Source organism: Taudactylus pleione, unplaced genomic scaffold (assembly GCF_031769625.1).
Source record: "Taudactylus pleione unplaced genomic scaffold, aTauple2 ptg000155l, whole genome shotgun sequence".
Taxonomy (NCBI): domain Eukaryota; kingdom Metazoa; phylum Chordata; class Amphibia; order Anura; family Myobatrachidae; genus Taudactylus; species Taudactylus pleione.
This window is the reverse complement of record NW_028284557.1, coordinates 35,001-53,329: the sequence shown is the minus strand read 5'-3', so window position 1 is coordinate 53,329 and position 18,329 is coordinate 35,001. Positions and strand designations below refer to the sequence as shown.

Genomic DNA, 18,329 nt, shown 5'->3' with positions numbered 1-18,329 from the left:
ATGTTATGGTGTATTAATATGTCTTAACTAGGGTAAAAATAAGAGGCTTAAATAAACATGAAAGCCAAACGTTTTGTGTACTACATTTTCAAATCCAAACGATATGTGATTTTTTTTAGTTCATTACAACTAATGAATTAATAAATCCTTTTGTTGGTCAATCCTTCTTTTAAAAGAAACCACGAAATTGTTTAGTTGAAGAGCTTTGAGCAGTTTTGATAAAAAAAAAGAAAAAGAATAAAAAATTCTCAGAATAATCGTATTTTTTTATTAACATGATAAAACTTTGCACACATGATATTAAAAAGACAGTCTATGAAAATAAAGTCCAATAAATAATTATCAAATTGCTAATAAACTTTAAATAAATACTCTAAAACGTAAAATGCCTGCTTAATCCATCGAAACCAACATTTGAATTCCTGAGTCGTCACTAAAGTAATTTCCAAATCCATTATTATTGGCTATTATATATATATATATATATATATATATATATATATATATATATATATATATATGTTTAATTCGTCAATAAGGAAAAAATAAAAATAATGCGATGGCCTTATTTCACTTCAGTTAAATAAATACATTAAATAAATATAAATGATACTGTCGCAGACCTGTTGGTATCAGTAGAAGTAATAATAATAATAATAGTTTCACATTTTAAAAATCTAAGTTGTGGAGATCTTTGCTGCAAAGTGTGCTAGTGAGAAAGTCGATATCTTCCTGTGAGAAGTGGACAGGGCTATGGAGGGATCCGTCTGAAATGTGTAGGCAGGAATCTGACGAGAATAAAGTCAGCTCTGACAATAAGGAGTTGTCCTGGCTTTCTGAGAGGACATTGTCCATGCTACCCACCTCTGTTCTGGGGTCAGTCTCACTGGTGGGTGTCGGGTAGAGGGGGCTCCTGGAACTGGATTCCTTGCCTGAAGGAAGCTGCTGACTGATGGGCAGTTGGGGGGTCTCAGGCGTGTAAGGATCTGTCTCCCTTAAGGAGTCATTGCTGTCTAATCCTTGTTGGTATGGTGGGCTCTCGTCTCCTTCGTCTGTTGGGTCGCAGTCTTCTAAGTTAGAGAAAGTCAAGTCTCCCTCCTGCTGGTCCTTGTGCTGGGTCTGTCTCTTGTGCTTCATCCGCCGGTTCTGGAACCAGACCTTGACCTGCCTCTCGGTGAGGTCCAGCAGAGCAGCGATCTCTACCCGCCGGGGCCTGCACAAATACTTATTGAAGTGGAACTCCTTCTCCAGCTCCAGTAGCTGGGTGTTGGTGTAGGCTGTCCTTAGCCTGCGTGAGCCGCTGTTGGAGTCCTGGATCACGGGCGGTTCTGGAGGAATAATCACTTTGGTTATAACTCTATATAGTCACAGCACAATTCCTAGCTATAACCAATTAACCATTGTGTCGCTGGACAAGTGCAGAACATTGGTGTTACAGTAGTATGTTGATCTATCTGGCAACAGCAGGGTTAAGTGTTGTCAGCTAGTTAAATTATAAATTATATTTCGACATTTACTACATGAGCCATAAATATTTACAGATGTAGGTGTTACATTGTTATATCTGAGGATCTCGCTCCAGGAAATGTCCGTATATTCCTTCCTACACATCTGTTCACAAAATAGCCCAAGGCCAGATCTCACCCTATGCAAAGCTTACACAGGAGCACTACATACAGGGCCAATGATGCACCAATAAAGTGAGCTTCTAGGCATAATAACACCCTAATGCAATACTATTAAGAATAACATGAGATAATAAGTAATAAATCCCCACTCTCCCAAAGACCGACCTGCTGGAGGATCTCCTACAGACTCTGGCGCTGTCAGGGGGGCTGCAGGAGATCCTTGGTTGCTCTTCTTGCCTGATTTCTTTTCTTTCATCCAGGGGAACTCAGTAGCCAAGTGGCCAGGCAGCAGCAATGGCTTTTGGACAAGGCCATTATCTGTTCGTTTTTGGCTCCTGGACCTCGCCTGGCCGCCGGAGCCCGGATTCAGGCTGGGGATGGTTTGCTCAAAAGGAGGAGGAATTAATGTCGAGTCCTTGATTGATGAAGTTTGAAATGTCTCCAGGACAGCAGGGAAGGACGTCAGGCACTCTGCTAGCGAAGGCTGGCTGTTTATAAATCCGATCTCCCTCTCAAATTCAAAATTCATGGCTACCCCGGGCCAGCCTAGGGGTGGGAGAGGAAATATTAGGGTCCCAATAATCCCGAGGCCCTATTATTGTATATTGCGCATAAATCAGGAGTATGGGGACCCTGCTGTATTAATCTGGAGACTGGGCGACATACAGCCAATTCCTGGTCACATGACTCTAGCTGACCAATAAAATGGGAGGCCTGCTAAAAAGAGAGTGCATTATCACTGAGAATTAAATCCTATAAATGTGTGGGGGTTCTCAAAACAGCGGTGTGTGCTCTTCATTTATTATTTGGTAATGTATATATCGTGAGAGGCGGGTATGGAGAAATATATATATATATATACACACACACACACACACACACACACACACATCGGAGGTATACTGAGCAAGGACAGGATTGCATCCATTTATCTGTCAGAGACAGAAAAGTCTTCAGTTTAGGCAGGTTCAGCTCAATTGAGAAGAACATATTTAATGCAGTCGTCAAATCAAATGTTGCATTTATGCATCAGTCTGGGTCATGTGAGGGAAAGGGTGCACACACACCAGGACAAGTGAGAACCACTTAAGTGAGAATCAGGAATAAATCCTAATAGGAGAGGCTGGTGAGTAACAGGGATTTCTGAGCCGCTTTACAGGGGAAAAGTGATCAATCTCTGAAGTGGAGGGCAGTGTCAGCCAAGAATTTCTCCTTTATAACTACGGACATGGGAACATCCAGAGGACTAGAAAACAAACGCAAATTTTACATTAGGAAACTGGGTGAGAGAAGGCAAGAAGTGGATTAAAAACAACTCTGCTAAAGCTAAATATCTGGGGTTGTGAGCAGTTTGGGGAAGATGAGCTGGTCATCCTTATGGCATGGAAACTTTTGTTACTTAAAAATCTGTGTGGGTGGTGGGTGTATGCCATTGCCAGGGACAATCCCAGCTATTCTCAGTCAGGATAAAGTAGTGACTGCAAGAGGAACACTTTTGTGACTACGACTCTCCAGTACCACAGATACATTTATTTCCTTTTATACAAAAAGTTCTAACAATGATGATTTGATGAAATTATTGTTAACCATTTCTTCCCCTTCTCTATTTAGACCAACGCATGGAAACAAGAAAAATGTGTATATAGTTTTTATTGGCATACTGGATTTGCTCTTCAACGGGACACATTGGAAAGAATATAAAGGACCTTAAATTTGTTTTTGGGGGTGGGGGAGGCATAATTATTCCGTTTGCTGTTACTTAAAACTTTGAGGTAAGAACATGTATATGTAACAATAGCTCTGAATATTTATTAATAATAACATGATGCACTGGTGGCGCCATATGCACTCATTAAAGTATACTGTTTAAAGCACAATATGTGAAATCTTAAAAAAAATATAGGGATATATATATAATATGAGATTTTTTTTAAGGTTTTCTTTTTACTTGACCAGCTACATTTCCTGAGATTTCAGTTTGTAAAAATGTGTGTATGTGTGTTTGTGCGTACATATGTATGTCTATTTATGTGTGTGTGTATATATATATATATATATATATATATATATATATATATATGTGGAAACATAATTTAACGGTGCATATATATATATATATATATATATATATATATATATATATGCACACATGTACTACAGATGGTGCTGTGTATATCTCTGTTGCCTTATTTAAGCTGAATAGTGTACTACAATTGTCATATTTTTCAGATCGTCCTCTATCATCTCATATACGTACATACGTTGATTAATGTGGATCAGGTTACTGTAAAACCGGTACAGCTGGAAGATTTTGTGAAATCATTGCTGAAACCTTCCATCTGTTTTCTTTCTTCTTCAACGAATCGCCATTTTCCGAGCAGAGAAAATGGCGTCCATTGTATTGTACACCTTGCACAGAAGCATTGTCTGTTCTAACCCGGGTTATATATTTATTCTGAGACACTCTGCAAATTCGAATGTTCTGTTATAGAATTTAAGAGCAAATAGATGTCATTAAATGTACAAACGGCTGTGTGTACTGTTCGAGGATACAACTGACACAGATATATATATATATATATATATATATATAATGAAGTCTGAAGAAAGAACAGGATAGAATTTCATGCCATGGGAGGATCTGTGTAAAAACAGAGATATTGTTATTTTAGGGCAAGCATGATATGTTGTTAATAATAACAAGATTTTATTTCAGATTTCATAATTACACTAATTAAATGAGGTGTATACTACCGTAAACGATTGTCTCAGAGTATGTTATTTATACTGCTCATATATTGGATCTGTTTGCACATTGGGTTAAAAATAATGAATGAATAGCAAGTAAGTAGAACGAAGCATCTCGTTTTACAGCCCACAGCTCCCTCTTTTACATCCCTACACCCCCTCCTCTTACATTTAACCACCTCCTCTCTATAGCTGTCTTGTATAGGCCTCTTCATTAGTTTTTATTTGTAATTTTATACATGTTACCTCACAGCTCTCTTTCTCTCTCTCTCTCTCTCTCTCTCTCTCTCTCTCTCTCTCTCTCTCTCTCTCTCTCTCTCTCTCTCTCCCTCTCTCCATTTAACCTCTTTTTTTGCTTAGGCTTGCTTACTGTAATTCCTCTTTTCATTAATACCTATTTCATATAATTGTATTTTACCTCTCTGGGGCAGACAAGATGCAGATTGAAAAATTTAACCAAAAAAAGAAGAAGTACGATTGCTTATATGGAACTCTTTTTGTTGGTGTAGTTTACTTAACATTTAAATTGGAAAAACACCTATATACTTTTTTGTTTGTATATAGATAGATAGATAGATAGATAGATAGATAGATAGATAGATAGATAGATAGATAGATAGATATTCTGCCCCACTTCCAATTATTTCGTATCTTCATATTTACTGAGGAATATACAAGCACTAAGGAAAAAGTTTACCCATAGTCAGCAGAAGACACGGTCTTGAATTTCCTTATATACCTGTTCTCTTGAATACAACAAAGTGCCTAACCCATAGTGATTGTATAGAAGCAGCTTAAAAATTAAGAGCAAATATTGACATTCCTGAATACAAACATATATGGAGTTAAAACAGGCTAACTGTTGAGTGATCCAATTCTGATCCAGAGCTGAACTGTGTGTTTCACTAATACAAAAGTCATATTTTATAACACAAAGTTTATTCCAGGAATTTTTTTTTAAACAGACATATTTTTTTTTTCAAAGAAAAATGACCTACAAGGAACAAAGAGTTCTCCAGAGGGCGTTGTGCAGCCTCCCTATTCATGGCTAGACAATAACAGTTGGATGGGTCTTCCCATGCCTTCAGAAAGACTAGTTACATTACCCATTAGTACAAGAAAACAAACTAACATCTCTCTAAAATACTAATTAAATAGGTATTATTTTACAGTGACAGGTAAACACAACCTTTAGAACAAGAAAATACCCAAAAAGTACAATTTCCTTCTTAAATCTCATAAATACGGTAATATGCTGGATAAATAATAAAAAAAAATGAAAAAAATAAAAGTTTAAACGGCTTCCATAAGCAGCATTAATAAATATGTATACGCATGATCACACAAGCCTGGCAATCTCCAGGATTGAGTGAGCTGGGCCCTCAGGCTGCTCTCACCCTTGTAAACTCGAAGTGCAAGCGAGATGTCGGCACAGATAGCTTAGCAAACACTGGGCAGAATTTACTGTGCTTAGATTGGTGAGCAGACATCTCCTAGTATAGTATATTTTATACTATATACCCTGTATTCACGTTAAGACGAAAAAGTAAATATTATTCAAGAGCCTCCAGCAGAGGCCTAGAATTATTATTATGATTATATATTTTTTTTTTGGGGGGGGGGAGGGGGGAGGGATGGGGGAGGGGTGCACATTTGCTTTCACAGAGAAGTGACACCAAAGGCAATTACCTAGATAGTACAGCATTGCGTTGATCTTAAGATCCTAGGCTCCTACCACTACATTGCAACATTTCTCATGTTACTTTTAATTACAAAATACTTTTAAATCAAATAGAAAACAATGTATTCGCAAACATTGTGTTTAGGAATGAAGGTTGTAACAAGGCTGGGACCTCAGTACATATAAAACTTTGTAGCTGACCTGGGAGAATGGTTAGCAAATTATTCCAGTATCATCTTTTACTAGTAGGATCGTGTTTTTAGGATTTTCTGAATAATAAATACCAATCAGATGGACGCATATTATGCCATTTAACATAACAGGCCATTGTCTAATTTAGGCAAAACACAGCCTTCATGAGCACTTGTGCTGATATGAAAATGCATTTAGATTACAGTGCAAGAATAATCCTGTAATATTTTAAGAATGTAAAATGAAATATGTAAAAAATACTGTAATAATAGATCAACACAAATGTTTCTTATTGTTCCCGAGGCGGTGACTTGGCTCAGCGCCCCCTGCAGTCTGCCAAGTGATTTTTTTTCTCTTCATTATTCACTATGTAGTCACAAATGGGTCAATTTAGGGGCTTCCTGGATCCTTCCCTGATGATGCGAAGAGAGCTCTGTGTAGGTTGGGTGGGGTTCACAAGGTGCATGATGCTGGCTTGTTGGCATGGAAGGGGCGCCACTGTAGTCCATGTTGTTGGGCTGGTGTGCAAGGTGGTTAAGACCATACAGAGAAGGGCCTTGTGCTGGCACAGAATCCACATAGTTCCCCCCAACGTACACTGGGCTCCCTTGCATACTGGGAGAGACGTAACTGCCCCCATTCCCTTGTAAACCATGGTGGTCATACTCTGGGGCAGGGTTTCCATACTTCTGTTGGGAAGGACAACTTTTTGCAGGGGTCTGATAGTAGGCATTTTGGTGGGATTTATTATTAAAGGGAGGTGGGGAAGGTGCCTCATAATTAGCAGTCATTGAATGCATGGATCCCAGGAAGCCTGCAGAGGACTGCAAGCTCAGGGGCGGTGTGCTCGTCGGCGATGGTCCTCCGGAGGATGATGACATCCCTTTTACCTTTTGATCTTTTTTGTACTTCATTCTACGATTCTGAAACCAGATCTTGATTTGCCTCTCACTGAGATTGAGCAGATTTGCCATTTCCACCCTCCTGGGCCTGCACAGGTAGCGATTAAAGTGAAACTCTTTCTCCAGCTCCACAAGCTGTGCACTGGTGTAGGCCGTGCGTGCTCTCTTGGAGGCAGAGGAACCCGGGGGGCTCCTGTCACCACTGCAGCTCTCCGCCGCTTCAAATGAAATAAAAGATAATTACTACACTCTGAAATTGAAAGCATTATTTCATAATAAATTCTCTAACATACGCCCAGACCTGGCCTTCCCGCATTAGTCTGCACTTCATAAGCCATGGCATTTATTAAGAGCTCTGCTCCCAAAAGCTGCCCTGGTTTATGGAGATTTGATCAACCAATGTAGACAGTTGCTTTATGGCCTGTATGTATGATTGAATTATTATTATTTCTTCACGGATAACACCACAGTAAGAACAGCCTCAGGTACAGGACACCGCCTTCTCTGTACCATATGTATTAGATGGTGTAGAAAGCATACTACAAGATTATACACACCTATTCACTCTTATGCCAGAATATTGTTTTGTTACTATTTACAAACCGTGCAAATGTGCAGCAAACTAAAACCATTTGTAAGCAGCTGGATTTGAAAGAGTGAAGGACAATAAGATCAAATATCTGATCGGTTGTTAAAGGCTACTGCACCTGTTTACTTTGACTAGAAAATGGATCCCCAGATTGCATTTTGTTAGACATAGGAAAGTATCTCACTATCCATACATACTTCATGTAAAAGAGGGGGCATATTAGAGGTTACCAGCATTAAAAATCATTTTTATATGGCCGCTTTAGTACCTGTGGCAGGGGGACTGGATTTCTGTTTGGAGTTTTGCCTGGACTCTTTCATCCATGGGAAGATTTGTTTGCCGGCTGGACTGGATGTGGCCTGTGTTTTTACTGAAGATGACTTGTTGGCTCCAGACTGGGCAGTGCTGCTGTTGTTATTAGGAGCAGCAGTGGGGTGCTGTGGGGGGGAGAGAGAGGAGGGCTGGTGATGATCAGAAGACAGGCTAGGACGCATACAGCTCCCGTTCAGGTTTTTAGGCTTGGCCAGTGGACCACTGTGTCCCAGAGATTGCAAGGAACATGATGATCGCTGGAATTCATTGTCCAGGTGGGATGAAGTTGCAAAGGATTGCTGTGGCCCTTCATAACCCAGACCGCCTGCCTGGTACGAGTAGCCTCCAAAGAGTGTGGGGTTGTCATAGTAGGATGCTTTCTGCATCTCCTGGATCCCACAAACGAATTGTCACCTACTCGGAGGGTGTCCCCACCCTTACAGAATAACATTGGCACCCCACAGTCACCTGGCACTGTTATCCCTTGTATTTTATTGAAGGCTACCTGGGGGAGAAAAAAATACACACTGTAACAAATATTTAATAAAAAGCACATTTAGTAAAAAAAAATTATATAATTTGTCTGTACTAAATCTATACCATTTTTTTGTAATATAGTTGAGGAATGTGATCACCTTAATTGTTGCTGCTTGAATATTGTAATAGGTGTTACAATTATCGAAACATTAGTTAATTGCAATTTATAAAATACACAATTGTGTAATGCATACGTTCAGTGATTGTTTGGTGATCCTTACTATTGACAAGAATTACAAATCACAACGTATATTGCTATGATTTATTCATAGCACAGAAATCATTTTGCAAAAATGTTGGCTGTGATCAAAATTACTATTTTTTTAAAGCAATCCTTGTGTATATATATATATATATATATATATATATATATATATATATATATAAGCAAACACTGTATAGGGTATTATGGTTTGTGCATTCCTGCATCGTGAATAACAAACATTTTAAATTGGCTTTATCTCTCCTTTTCGGTTTGCAAAATAAATATCTTTTAAACCAGAAAAACTCGCATTGATTCCTATGCCCAGAGCGTTCATTTACAGCACAAGAATCCAGGATAATAGCTGCTGTCCCGAGCCCGGTCCTATGATGTATGAGGGTCAATCCAACAGCCGGGAGACCTGAAACAGCTCCACAATTCCTTTTATTCCTCACCAGAAAAACCACAACTGAGCTTTCCTTTGTGTTCCTAACATTGTAGTTGCATTTATTTCCCAAGTCCGGCTCCATATTTCTTTTCTAATTCTATTTCTAAAAATTTGCAGTTTTGCATCAAACACACCTGTAAAACAGCACAATTTCCCTCCTTTCTAATCTCAAATATCTGTAATATAGACAGAACAGAAATAATAGTACTCAATTAAATTAATATATACTTGTAATATAATTCTTCTAAACAAAATATTTGTATGTAAACATATGGGGCAAGCATAGATGTAAAGCATATTTACGATCACACACACGTTATATTTTTTACATAAATATATACATACGTGTATATGCACATAAATATATATAAGGCAAGCATAGATATAAAGCATATTTATAAACACACACACACACATATATATATATATATATATATATATAGTGTGTGTGTGTGTATGTATTTATAATTATGTGTGTGCATAAATATATACGTATATATGTATTTATGTGTATAAATATGTGTTTGTGAACAAAATATAAATCATGTTCTCTGAATAAAAAGATCCCATTTGCTGAATGTGGAAACCATGTTACGTCATATGAGGCCTTGTTATTGTACAGTACTGAATATTTTGTCCACCTGGGCTGTATCCTTTGAGATAATAAAATGTTTCTAATCATATAATAATTGCAAATAGAAGGAGAGAGAGAGGCAGCTTGTGTACCTCATCTCTCCACACGTCACCAATGTCGCTCATTTATCTTTGTCGGAATCCTAATGATTTACTCCAAGGAATTGTTAAAAAGAAACCTCTCTACCTGAATAATAAATATTACATGATATGGTATGCCAATTAGTTGGTACTGCCCCCATCTTTTCAGTTACTATTTTAGAACAGATTTTAATGTATTTATTGCTTATGCATAATATGATAATTATATTACTTATTATTCGAACATCCATAAACAGTATATATATATATATATATATATATGTATATATATATATATGTATATATATATATATATATATATATGAAACAAAGCAACATTACACACATATTTATCAATAATATATACGATCACTTAGTTAAACAAAATTGGCTGTATTTGCAAGGAAACGGTATCTGTTATATTGAATAATACTTAAAAAAGAATGAGTATAGGTACAGAAAGACGAATTAATAAGCTGCAATATAATGACTAGATATTATTTGTGGATGACAGAGCCTAAAGACAATAGCTGAGCTCTATGCGCACCTTTCATGTGGCTGCCTGATTGCAAGCTACAAATAGAAATATACTGATTCTTTTTGCTAGATGTATTTTTTTCTTCTTCTTTACAATTCACGTAAACAGAATGCAGTAAACGAGCAGCTAAGAAATAGGGAAAGTGTGTGAGCGGAGGGGAGCTTAAAGCAGCTGTGAACTCTTCTTGAACCGAGATTGCAGTCATATGGTCATAAATCACTGGGACACAGACTCCGCCATTCACTGATAGACTATTTGGGTCCAGCTTACCTTAGCAGACTCCGAAGAGCAAACCACTAGCAGACATCATATATACAGACTTCCAGTGCAATCAATAGGCAGCGAGTCCTCTCTGGCAGCCTGGCGAGAAACATCAGGACCCGGGCAGGAGCCCAGAAGGGAAAGAGGCTCCTGTGGAAGGCAGAGCTGGAAGCAGATCCGTGCTAATCACACAGGGCTTTCACTGGACAAGCAGAGCTTCAAGGCTGCCCTATACACCGCCCTACTCTCGCTGCTAACAATGGCCTCAGATCCTCAGCGCTTTGCAGCCGCAGAAATCGCACAAATCCCAGCCAGCATCTCCGAATTTGCCAGATAAAAAGTCGATGAGATAATTAAACCAAAAATCCCCATTTGCTTTTTACACCACAAATCACCGGTTGTTATTGCTCTATACACAGCGTCACCACTGAGGGATTATGCTAATTGCAGACGTGGACAGAGGCCTAGTCTTGGAGGTGGCAAGAGCTATCCCTTCTACTGCTCAATTAGGTGCCACTCTATGCTAATTACTCACTTGAACTCACCTACTCTGGGTGTTAGATGCAGTCTTGTTGTTTCTTTTTCTTTTTTTTTTTTTTTTGTATCCAGGGCGTCTAGTAGTTTCCCAGCGATTGCTTACAGATTAACCACAGCGCTTCCAGTAGGGCCTGCAACACATTTCCCTGCAATGCTTTGTAAATCCATGTGGCAAAGCAGAGGTTAAGTTTCAGTAACCCCCCTCCCCCTGGTGATCTCTTATTTACGTAAATAATGCAAAATATTACCATTATAATCATACGGTGTCATATATCTACTAACACGTGACTTGTCACTCATCCAAACTAGACAACCTGTGTTTGATAAATAATGATCTGGATAGATCTAGAGGCAAGTTACTTGGAGGAGGAGTAATGGTGGCTGCAGTTTCGCTTCTGTTAGGTGCTTACAGTACAGGTAACAGTTTACCGTTTAGCTAAATTGTGGATTAACACTTTATGGTACCCACGACTTCCTTGTTACTTGAGTGCTACAATGCTGTGATATCTCATTCAGGGTTATACAGCGCTCTCTGCAGTCTGACCCTTTCACTATCACGTCACTGAATAGCTCAAGCAAGAAGAGTGTTAAAGCCACTAGTTATATAGAGGCGAAGAGATGACAAGAGAGGTGTGGGCACCACCTGGCACATCCCAGCAGGATCCTCGAGTGTTCCAAATGAAAGCACTAGCTTCAAGCAATTTGCTTTGGAACACAAATAAAAGTAGTTTATTACAGGCCCATATATTATTTATTTTACTGTGTGTTTTGGCTAATTCAGCCAAATGTTCACCTTCTAAGCTCTAGCACTGGAAGTGTAATGTAAACAGAGTCTGTGATCTGTCTCAGATAATCGGTTTATAGTTTTTACTGTATGTATGTATGTATGTATGCCTAATATATTAACTGAATGCATATATATATATATATATATATATATATATATATATATATATATATATATAAATATTCTGTGAACACTATCCTTATGGTTTATGTCTTCTAAAAGAATTTTGTATTTCCCTGTATGCCAGTGCTCTAATACAGGCTACTATTTTCTGTATTATATTTTATATACAAATGTGTTATCTATCGTGTTATAAAGGTATACGGTATTCGGATATATCTTTCCATTGCAGTCAATCATTCACTGCAAAGTGTCCATGTTATCTTACTATGTAAATAACTACGTAATGTTGCATGTGTATTCACTGTTTATACATATGATAATGGAGTGATATCATTATATGTATAAATGCATTGTACATATTGGGGCATATGTATCAAAGCTTGCTGTGAGATAAAATTGTGAGATATATATCACCAACCAATCAGCTTCTAACTTACATTTTGCAGGCTGTGTTTAAGAAATGATAGTTTGGAGCTGATTGGTTGGGGATATATATTTCACAGTTTTATCTCACATCAAGCTTTGATACATATGCCCCATTATTTGAATAGACTGAATCCTGATGTCATCACATATGTAATTAATGAGTTCTGGTGTAGACACTGCAGAGTTCATTAGCAAAACTTGTATATTATTACGAATAAGGCACCCTTACTATAAGTTCTAATATATATCCGGAGCCACTTCACATTTCTGTGACCCACGTTAAAACATATTTTGCTACAACCTTTTGCTTTTATTTGTAGCATTTCCATTCGGTGACTTCTAATATCTATATAATACACAGAAGCGAGCACTGTGTTCAATATTGGTCTCTACTCTCAGCTAGTAGTCATGTTTACTACATAGTGGAGTCAAATCAAGTACTCATTAATTATATTACACGATTTGCTTTGTTACAGCTTATATAATAATGATAGGTATTATAATCTTCATTGGACCCGAGGAGCGGTCTTTGCAAAAAAGCACATATGTAGGATTTATGATACTTTATAAGACAGAACCCTACGTATAGCCTAATAAAATACACAAGACACCCCCTTGTGCTATAATGTAATAAAGTGCTGCACATACATACCTCGTGCCCACAGAAGCCTGTGGTGATGACGTGTGGAGAGTTTGAGGACTGTCCCATCTATATCCTCCTCTCCCTTATCAGACCAGGAGGACTCACAGGCAGCCAATGAGTGTAATATATATGATAGTTTAGTAAATTAGGCTGCATAATGATTACAAAGTGGATCTGGGCAGATTTTACATTGAAGCTATAATTTATAACACTGCTGGAGGCGTGTTCTGTCTCTGACGTGTCTTATCAGCATTAAGCTGAAGCATACTGACCCCCCACACTGCTGCCTTTCTTCTACGATCTACGTAATCTATACAGTATTTGACTAAACTTTCTTATTTCAACAGTTTTCCACATATTGCCCCCTGTGGTTAACTCTGAGCCCTCTTATATAACCATGACCAGATACCACAGACTATATAGCATATTATTCATCACAATATTGAACTTACCAGTTTAATAATCGTGTCCAATATATGTCAAACAGCAACAGGAATGAACAGGAAACGGTGTCTGTAGGATCAAAGTAATAAATGCTATTACAAATTTATACAAGAAACCACTTGTCCCCATATCCATCAGTAATAACTACAGTACTCTCATAACTACATCGCCTTTAGAACTAGCTATGTTGTATTGCTGTAAATGGCTAAATTATGGCACATAATTGTGAAATATTGAAATACACAATATCAAAGTGTAATTAGTGATAAATGAGCTCGTCGCTGTTGCTTATTCTTTTAGCCAATAGGAAAAAAAGTCTGTGAGCCGCATATGCAATTGCGGACCAGCCCTTAACTCATTTAGCTGTCGACAAAAGTTACAGCCTTGTTCCCATCTATACCATCACCCCGCTGTGAGCCCTGTGCTATGTTCATACAGTTAGGATCAATGCCCTGACGACAAGAATTGGTGCTGGGTTTATATAGTGTATATGTTACAAATAATGTATTGTTTATTCATTTTTATTTTTTCATCAACAGGTAAATTGGAGGCCTTATAGAATGAAGGTTACGCTTGATACTGTACTACACAATTCCAATAATCACACAATGTATGCAGAGACGTGTTCTGTTATATACATATAATCACTGTAATGGCACGTGTTTTCAGCTCACTTGTGCTGCGTCACAGGGATATACATACAATCACACACACACACACACACACACACATATATATATTATAAAGATCCTTTCAGCCTGTGAGTTACTGGCCTTTAAATATATCTATTTTTTTTACTGTGTGTAAAACCCTCACAAATCACTGTAACCTGGCAAAGCATGGGCCGGTGGCTATATATCTTTTACTACACGTGACCCTGGCATCAGGCCACAACACACACATCACGGACAGTTAATTATTCATTTCCCGCTAGATTAAAGATAAAAATTAATACTTATGAAAAACGACCTGATTTTTGAGACATAGAGGATATTATAGGATTATGACAGAGCTATATCAAAGTTTACCAATTACATAACAAACGTTTATTGCAGTGCCTCATCAACTTGCAGTGGAGACACTGTAACCAACATCTGCAGTAGCAACATACAGAAACACACACACACACACACACACACACACACATATATATATATATATATATATATATATATACATAATACACACATACACACATATAATATATATATATATATATATATATATATATATATTAAGCACACACAATATATATATATATATTTATATATATATATATATATATATATATTAAGCACACACGTGTGTGTAATAAGTGTGTGTGTGTGTGTGTGTGTGTGTGTCTTATCTATCTATCTAGCTATCTTTTTATTACACACGTGAATGTCTAATAATATTAATCACAACTCACCTGAAAAAGAAAGTTAAAATCTGATCTAACCCTGCAGTTGCAAGTACGGCCTCTCCCAGGCATCCTCAGAGGTCACCTCTCCTGCAGAGCACTCATTGCTGGTGGCCTTAGATTACTGGCATATGGACACATGTATCAGATGCAAGGCGCATTTGGGAGAAGCGATCCAGAGATGGTCAGAGAAGTTAAGATAGCTCATGTGTTTCCTTGGCAGGTCGTCCAAAGGATCACGGTGCCAAAAGTTTTGTGGGTGTTCTCTGCTCTTGGCTGCAGTTTTGCAGGATTGCTTTCATCTCTGGGGCCAGGACAATGTCTTAAGGTGGGTGAAAAACCGACTGATCTGAACTTAGTCCAGGAATGTGAGGAGGACAGGAGTGCAGATAAAATTCCAGCTTCTTGCACGACCTGCTCTTCAAAGCGTTGCATCTGGTGGGAGCTGCAAGTCCTCTTCTCTTCTTTTAAAGTGATAACCTGACTCTGCACTTTGCTGGAGGGTCTATGTGAAGGTGGGCTGGCTTACACCCACGCTCCATCCAGCCAAAAAAACAATTCCTTGCTTTATCCCCCCCACTTCCACGAGGGCTCTGCAATCATTATGAAATGTCCACTTTTGTTGTCTTCTTGAAAAGTGTCTTCAAGACGGAGGCATGTGTAAGGGCAAGGGCAAAAAGACCCATGTCTTGGAATTCAAGTACTATTTAACAAAAGTTGAGCAGGAGCATTTTAACTAAGACTACACCCCCTCTCCCTCTCTGTCAATAATGGTGAATTTTACGTTTGTCATAAACATCACGCTAACGTTCACTACTATCAGGTATTAGAGTAACTTATATTTGCATTATGTAACAGTAACGATTCTTAAACACTTCTATTTTTTTATAGTGACTAATCTATACCGGAAGTTAATTTTTAACCAGATCAAAAGTAAGTTTGGCTGTTAATATATAACTGAGTATCATTTGTCTTTTTTGTAAGATGAATTCTTTGTAGGGTCTCTAAACCCGAGGTCACACCCCCGGCTATTATTGATCTCATGGAAGCGACAAGTATTAACTGAAAATGCGTCGTTTCCTATTATTTGAAGATCATTAAAGCCCCAACAGATACAAGTTTAGTACAAACCTTTCTCTATACTTAGGGTCGTTATAAATGTACAGTTCCTATAGTAAATTTCGATTTTTTTTTTATTTTATTTTAACTTGCACAACTCTCCGAGCTGATAGTAAAATCAAATAAAAATTGAAACTATGCCCCTAACACTGCTAGGATTGTATACTATATACTGTATACTGTATACAAATTAGGCATAGAGACATTCAGATAGGAAGCAACTATTCAGATAGGAAGCAACAAAAATGTAGTTTACATTTCCAACGAAAAACTCCATTAATATCAATTTACTTCAATGAAAACTTTGTTTCTTCATCAACTTGAAGATTTATGATAAAATCAATTACATTAAGGTCACCGAGGACCTTGTGGTTTGTCTCAGATTTCATTCCCGAGCAGATGAGCCGCTTGGTAAAAATATTCCTTTTAGCTTTAGGCTAAAGGAGAAGGAGAATAATTCTGAGACAAGAAATCTAATAGAAGACAATTTTCTGAGAAAATATCAGGCTTCGGTTTTAAGGTTTTGCTGTGTGTGTGTGTGTGTTTGTGTATAGAGAGAGAGATATAGACTTTGTAAGGCGCTGCGGAACACTTGTGGCGCCATATAAATAAATGCTAATAATAATAATAATAATAGAGAGAGAGAGGGAGAGAGAGATTTGTTTGACTCAGAACCTACATGACTATTTCTGATTTGATTGATTAACAAAATACAGACTCAGGATTGGTTTATTGTTCTCAGTTAGATTAAACTACGAAATATAGCTTCATAATAACAATAATAAATATTTGTCAGCGATATATCACAACCTGCATGCGTTTATAGGTAGATAGATAGACAGACAGACAGACAGACAGACAGACAGACAGACACACACACACACACACACACACGCACACACACATTTACACATTAATCGAAATGCTCCTCTTAAAGGAAGAACCTTGCAAGAAATAAAAAAAATTAGGAGCTGCCCTTTTTCTACACTGTAGCACTATTTTCCTTCATATCCGTTTGTCGTGCCTTTGTGAAAAGCTGAGAAGGTGACACAGTTAACGGAAATGGTGCTTGTAATTGGAAGCGCAGGGTAACTTAATGCAAGAACCATATGGTTGCCTGTGACGTGCTCGGTGCACTTTTATATATATTTGAAATACAGGAGTATATACACTTATTATTCTATTTCCTCCATGTTCTCTTACTACATATATTGTTCTCCTTTGTCCTGTAAGTCTCTAAATTTTCCCCCTATCTATTTCTATCTTCACACAACACTCTCAGTTCCATTTTTCTTTTCTAATTCATATGAATTTTATATATATGGCTGATTTTTTTCTCAGAATTAATAAAATAGTATAGAACCTAAACAGTATAATTATTTACCTACATAATGATAGATGATAGATAGAATTATTAAAATAGTATAGAACCTAAACAGTATAGTTATTTTACATACATAATGATAGATAGATAGTTAGTTAGTTAGATAGATAGATAGATAGATAGATAGATAGATAGATAGATAGATAGATAGATAGATAGATAGATAGATAGATAGATAGTTAGATAGAATCTTAATTACAAATGTGTTTCTTAAAGTAAAGTAGTGTAGTATGAGTTAATGAGAAATTATATAAGGAAGAGTGAACATATTTGGAGTAAAGTACTCAAGGGTAGAAACAAAATTACCATGCACTCTACAATATCTGTCATGCTGGAATGAGATTGTTGTTGTTGTATGATGTAGACAGACCAATACAAAAGTTTGCAGAATTGTAAATGATTAACTAGAAAGAAGCAGCTATAGAGCTTTGTCCTCTGAGGTAGCCCACAGTGGGCAATCTAACTAACCCCAGTACAACGTTGTCTGGTTGTACTTCATGAAATGACCCCAAATGCAGCTCTCGCAAATCCATATCATTCCTTTATATTGTGATTAAAGATTAATAGCACTTGATATTTTACATTAGCGATGTTCATTTTAGAGCTAATATTTATGTTGTAGAGATGCGGACCACTTGTGCGCCCTATAAATATTATCATTATTATTATTATTATTATTGTCATTATTATTATTATTAATAATAATAATAAT

At 37.3% G+C, this 18,329-nt stretch overlaps 2 protein-coding genes across 9 annotated transcripts in view; both read right to left on the bottom strand.

The window, feature by feature from the left end:
- Positions 1 to 534: 534 nt before the first annotated feature.
- On the bottom strand, positions 535 to 2,274 carry HOXB2 (homeobox B2). The gene is made up of 2 exons (XM_088474692.1): positions 1,794 to 2,274; positions 535 to 1,328 (listed from the first exon to the last, which is right to left on the bottom strand). Exons 1-2 carry the CDS (start codon positions 2,155 to 2,157, stop codon positions 670 to 672), a joined length of 1,023 nt encoding a protein of 340 aa, XP_088330818.1. The 5' UTR covers positions 2,158 to 2,274; the 3' UTR covers positions 535 to 669.
- Positions 2,275 to 5,314: 3,040 nt separating this feature from the next.
- Positions 5,315 to 18,329, bottom strand: part of HOXB3 (homeobox B3) — a 43,335-nt gene continuing 30,320 nt past the window's right edge. For 3 of the 8 annotated variants that reach the window (XM_088474549.1, XM_088474548.1, XM_088474551.1), the window contains 3 exons: positions 13,721 to 13,781; positions 8,009 to 8,557; positions 5,315 to 7,369 (listed from right to left, as the gene is read on the bottom strand). In XM_088474549.1, the coding sequence (XP_088330675.1) occupies positions 6,624 to 7,369; positions 8,009 to 8,438 (1,176 nt within the window). In that variant the 5' untranslated portion in view covers positions 8,439 to 8,557; positions 13,721 to 13,781 and the 3' untranslated portion in view covers positions 5,315 to 6,623. Of the gene's footprint in view, positions 7,370 to 8,008; positions 8,558 to 9,373; positions 9,416 to 10,761; positions 11,269 to 11,297; positions 12,182 to 13,720; positions 13,782 to 15,123; positions 15,862 to 18,329 lie in introns of those variants that run through there. The other 5 variants (XM_088474553.1, XM_088474552.1, XM_088474550.1 and 2 more) reach the window with 5 other exon arrangements.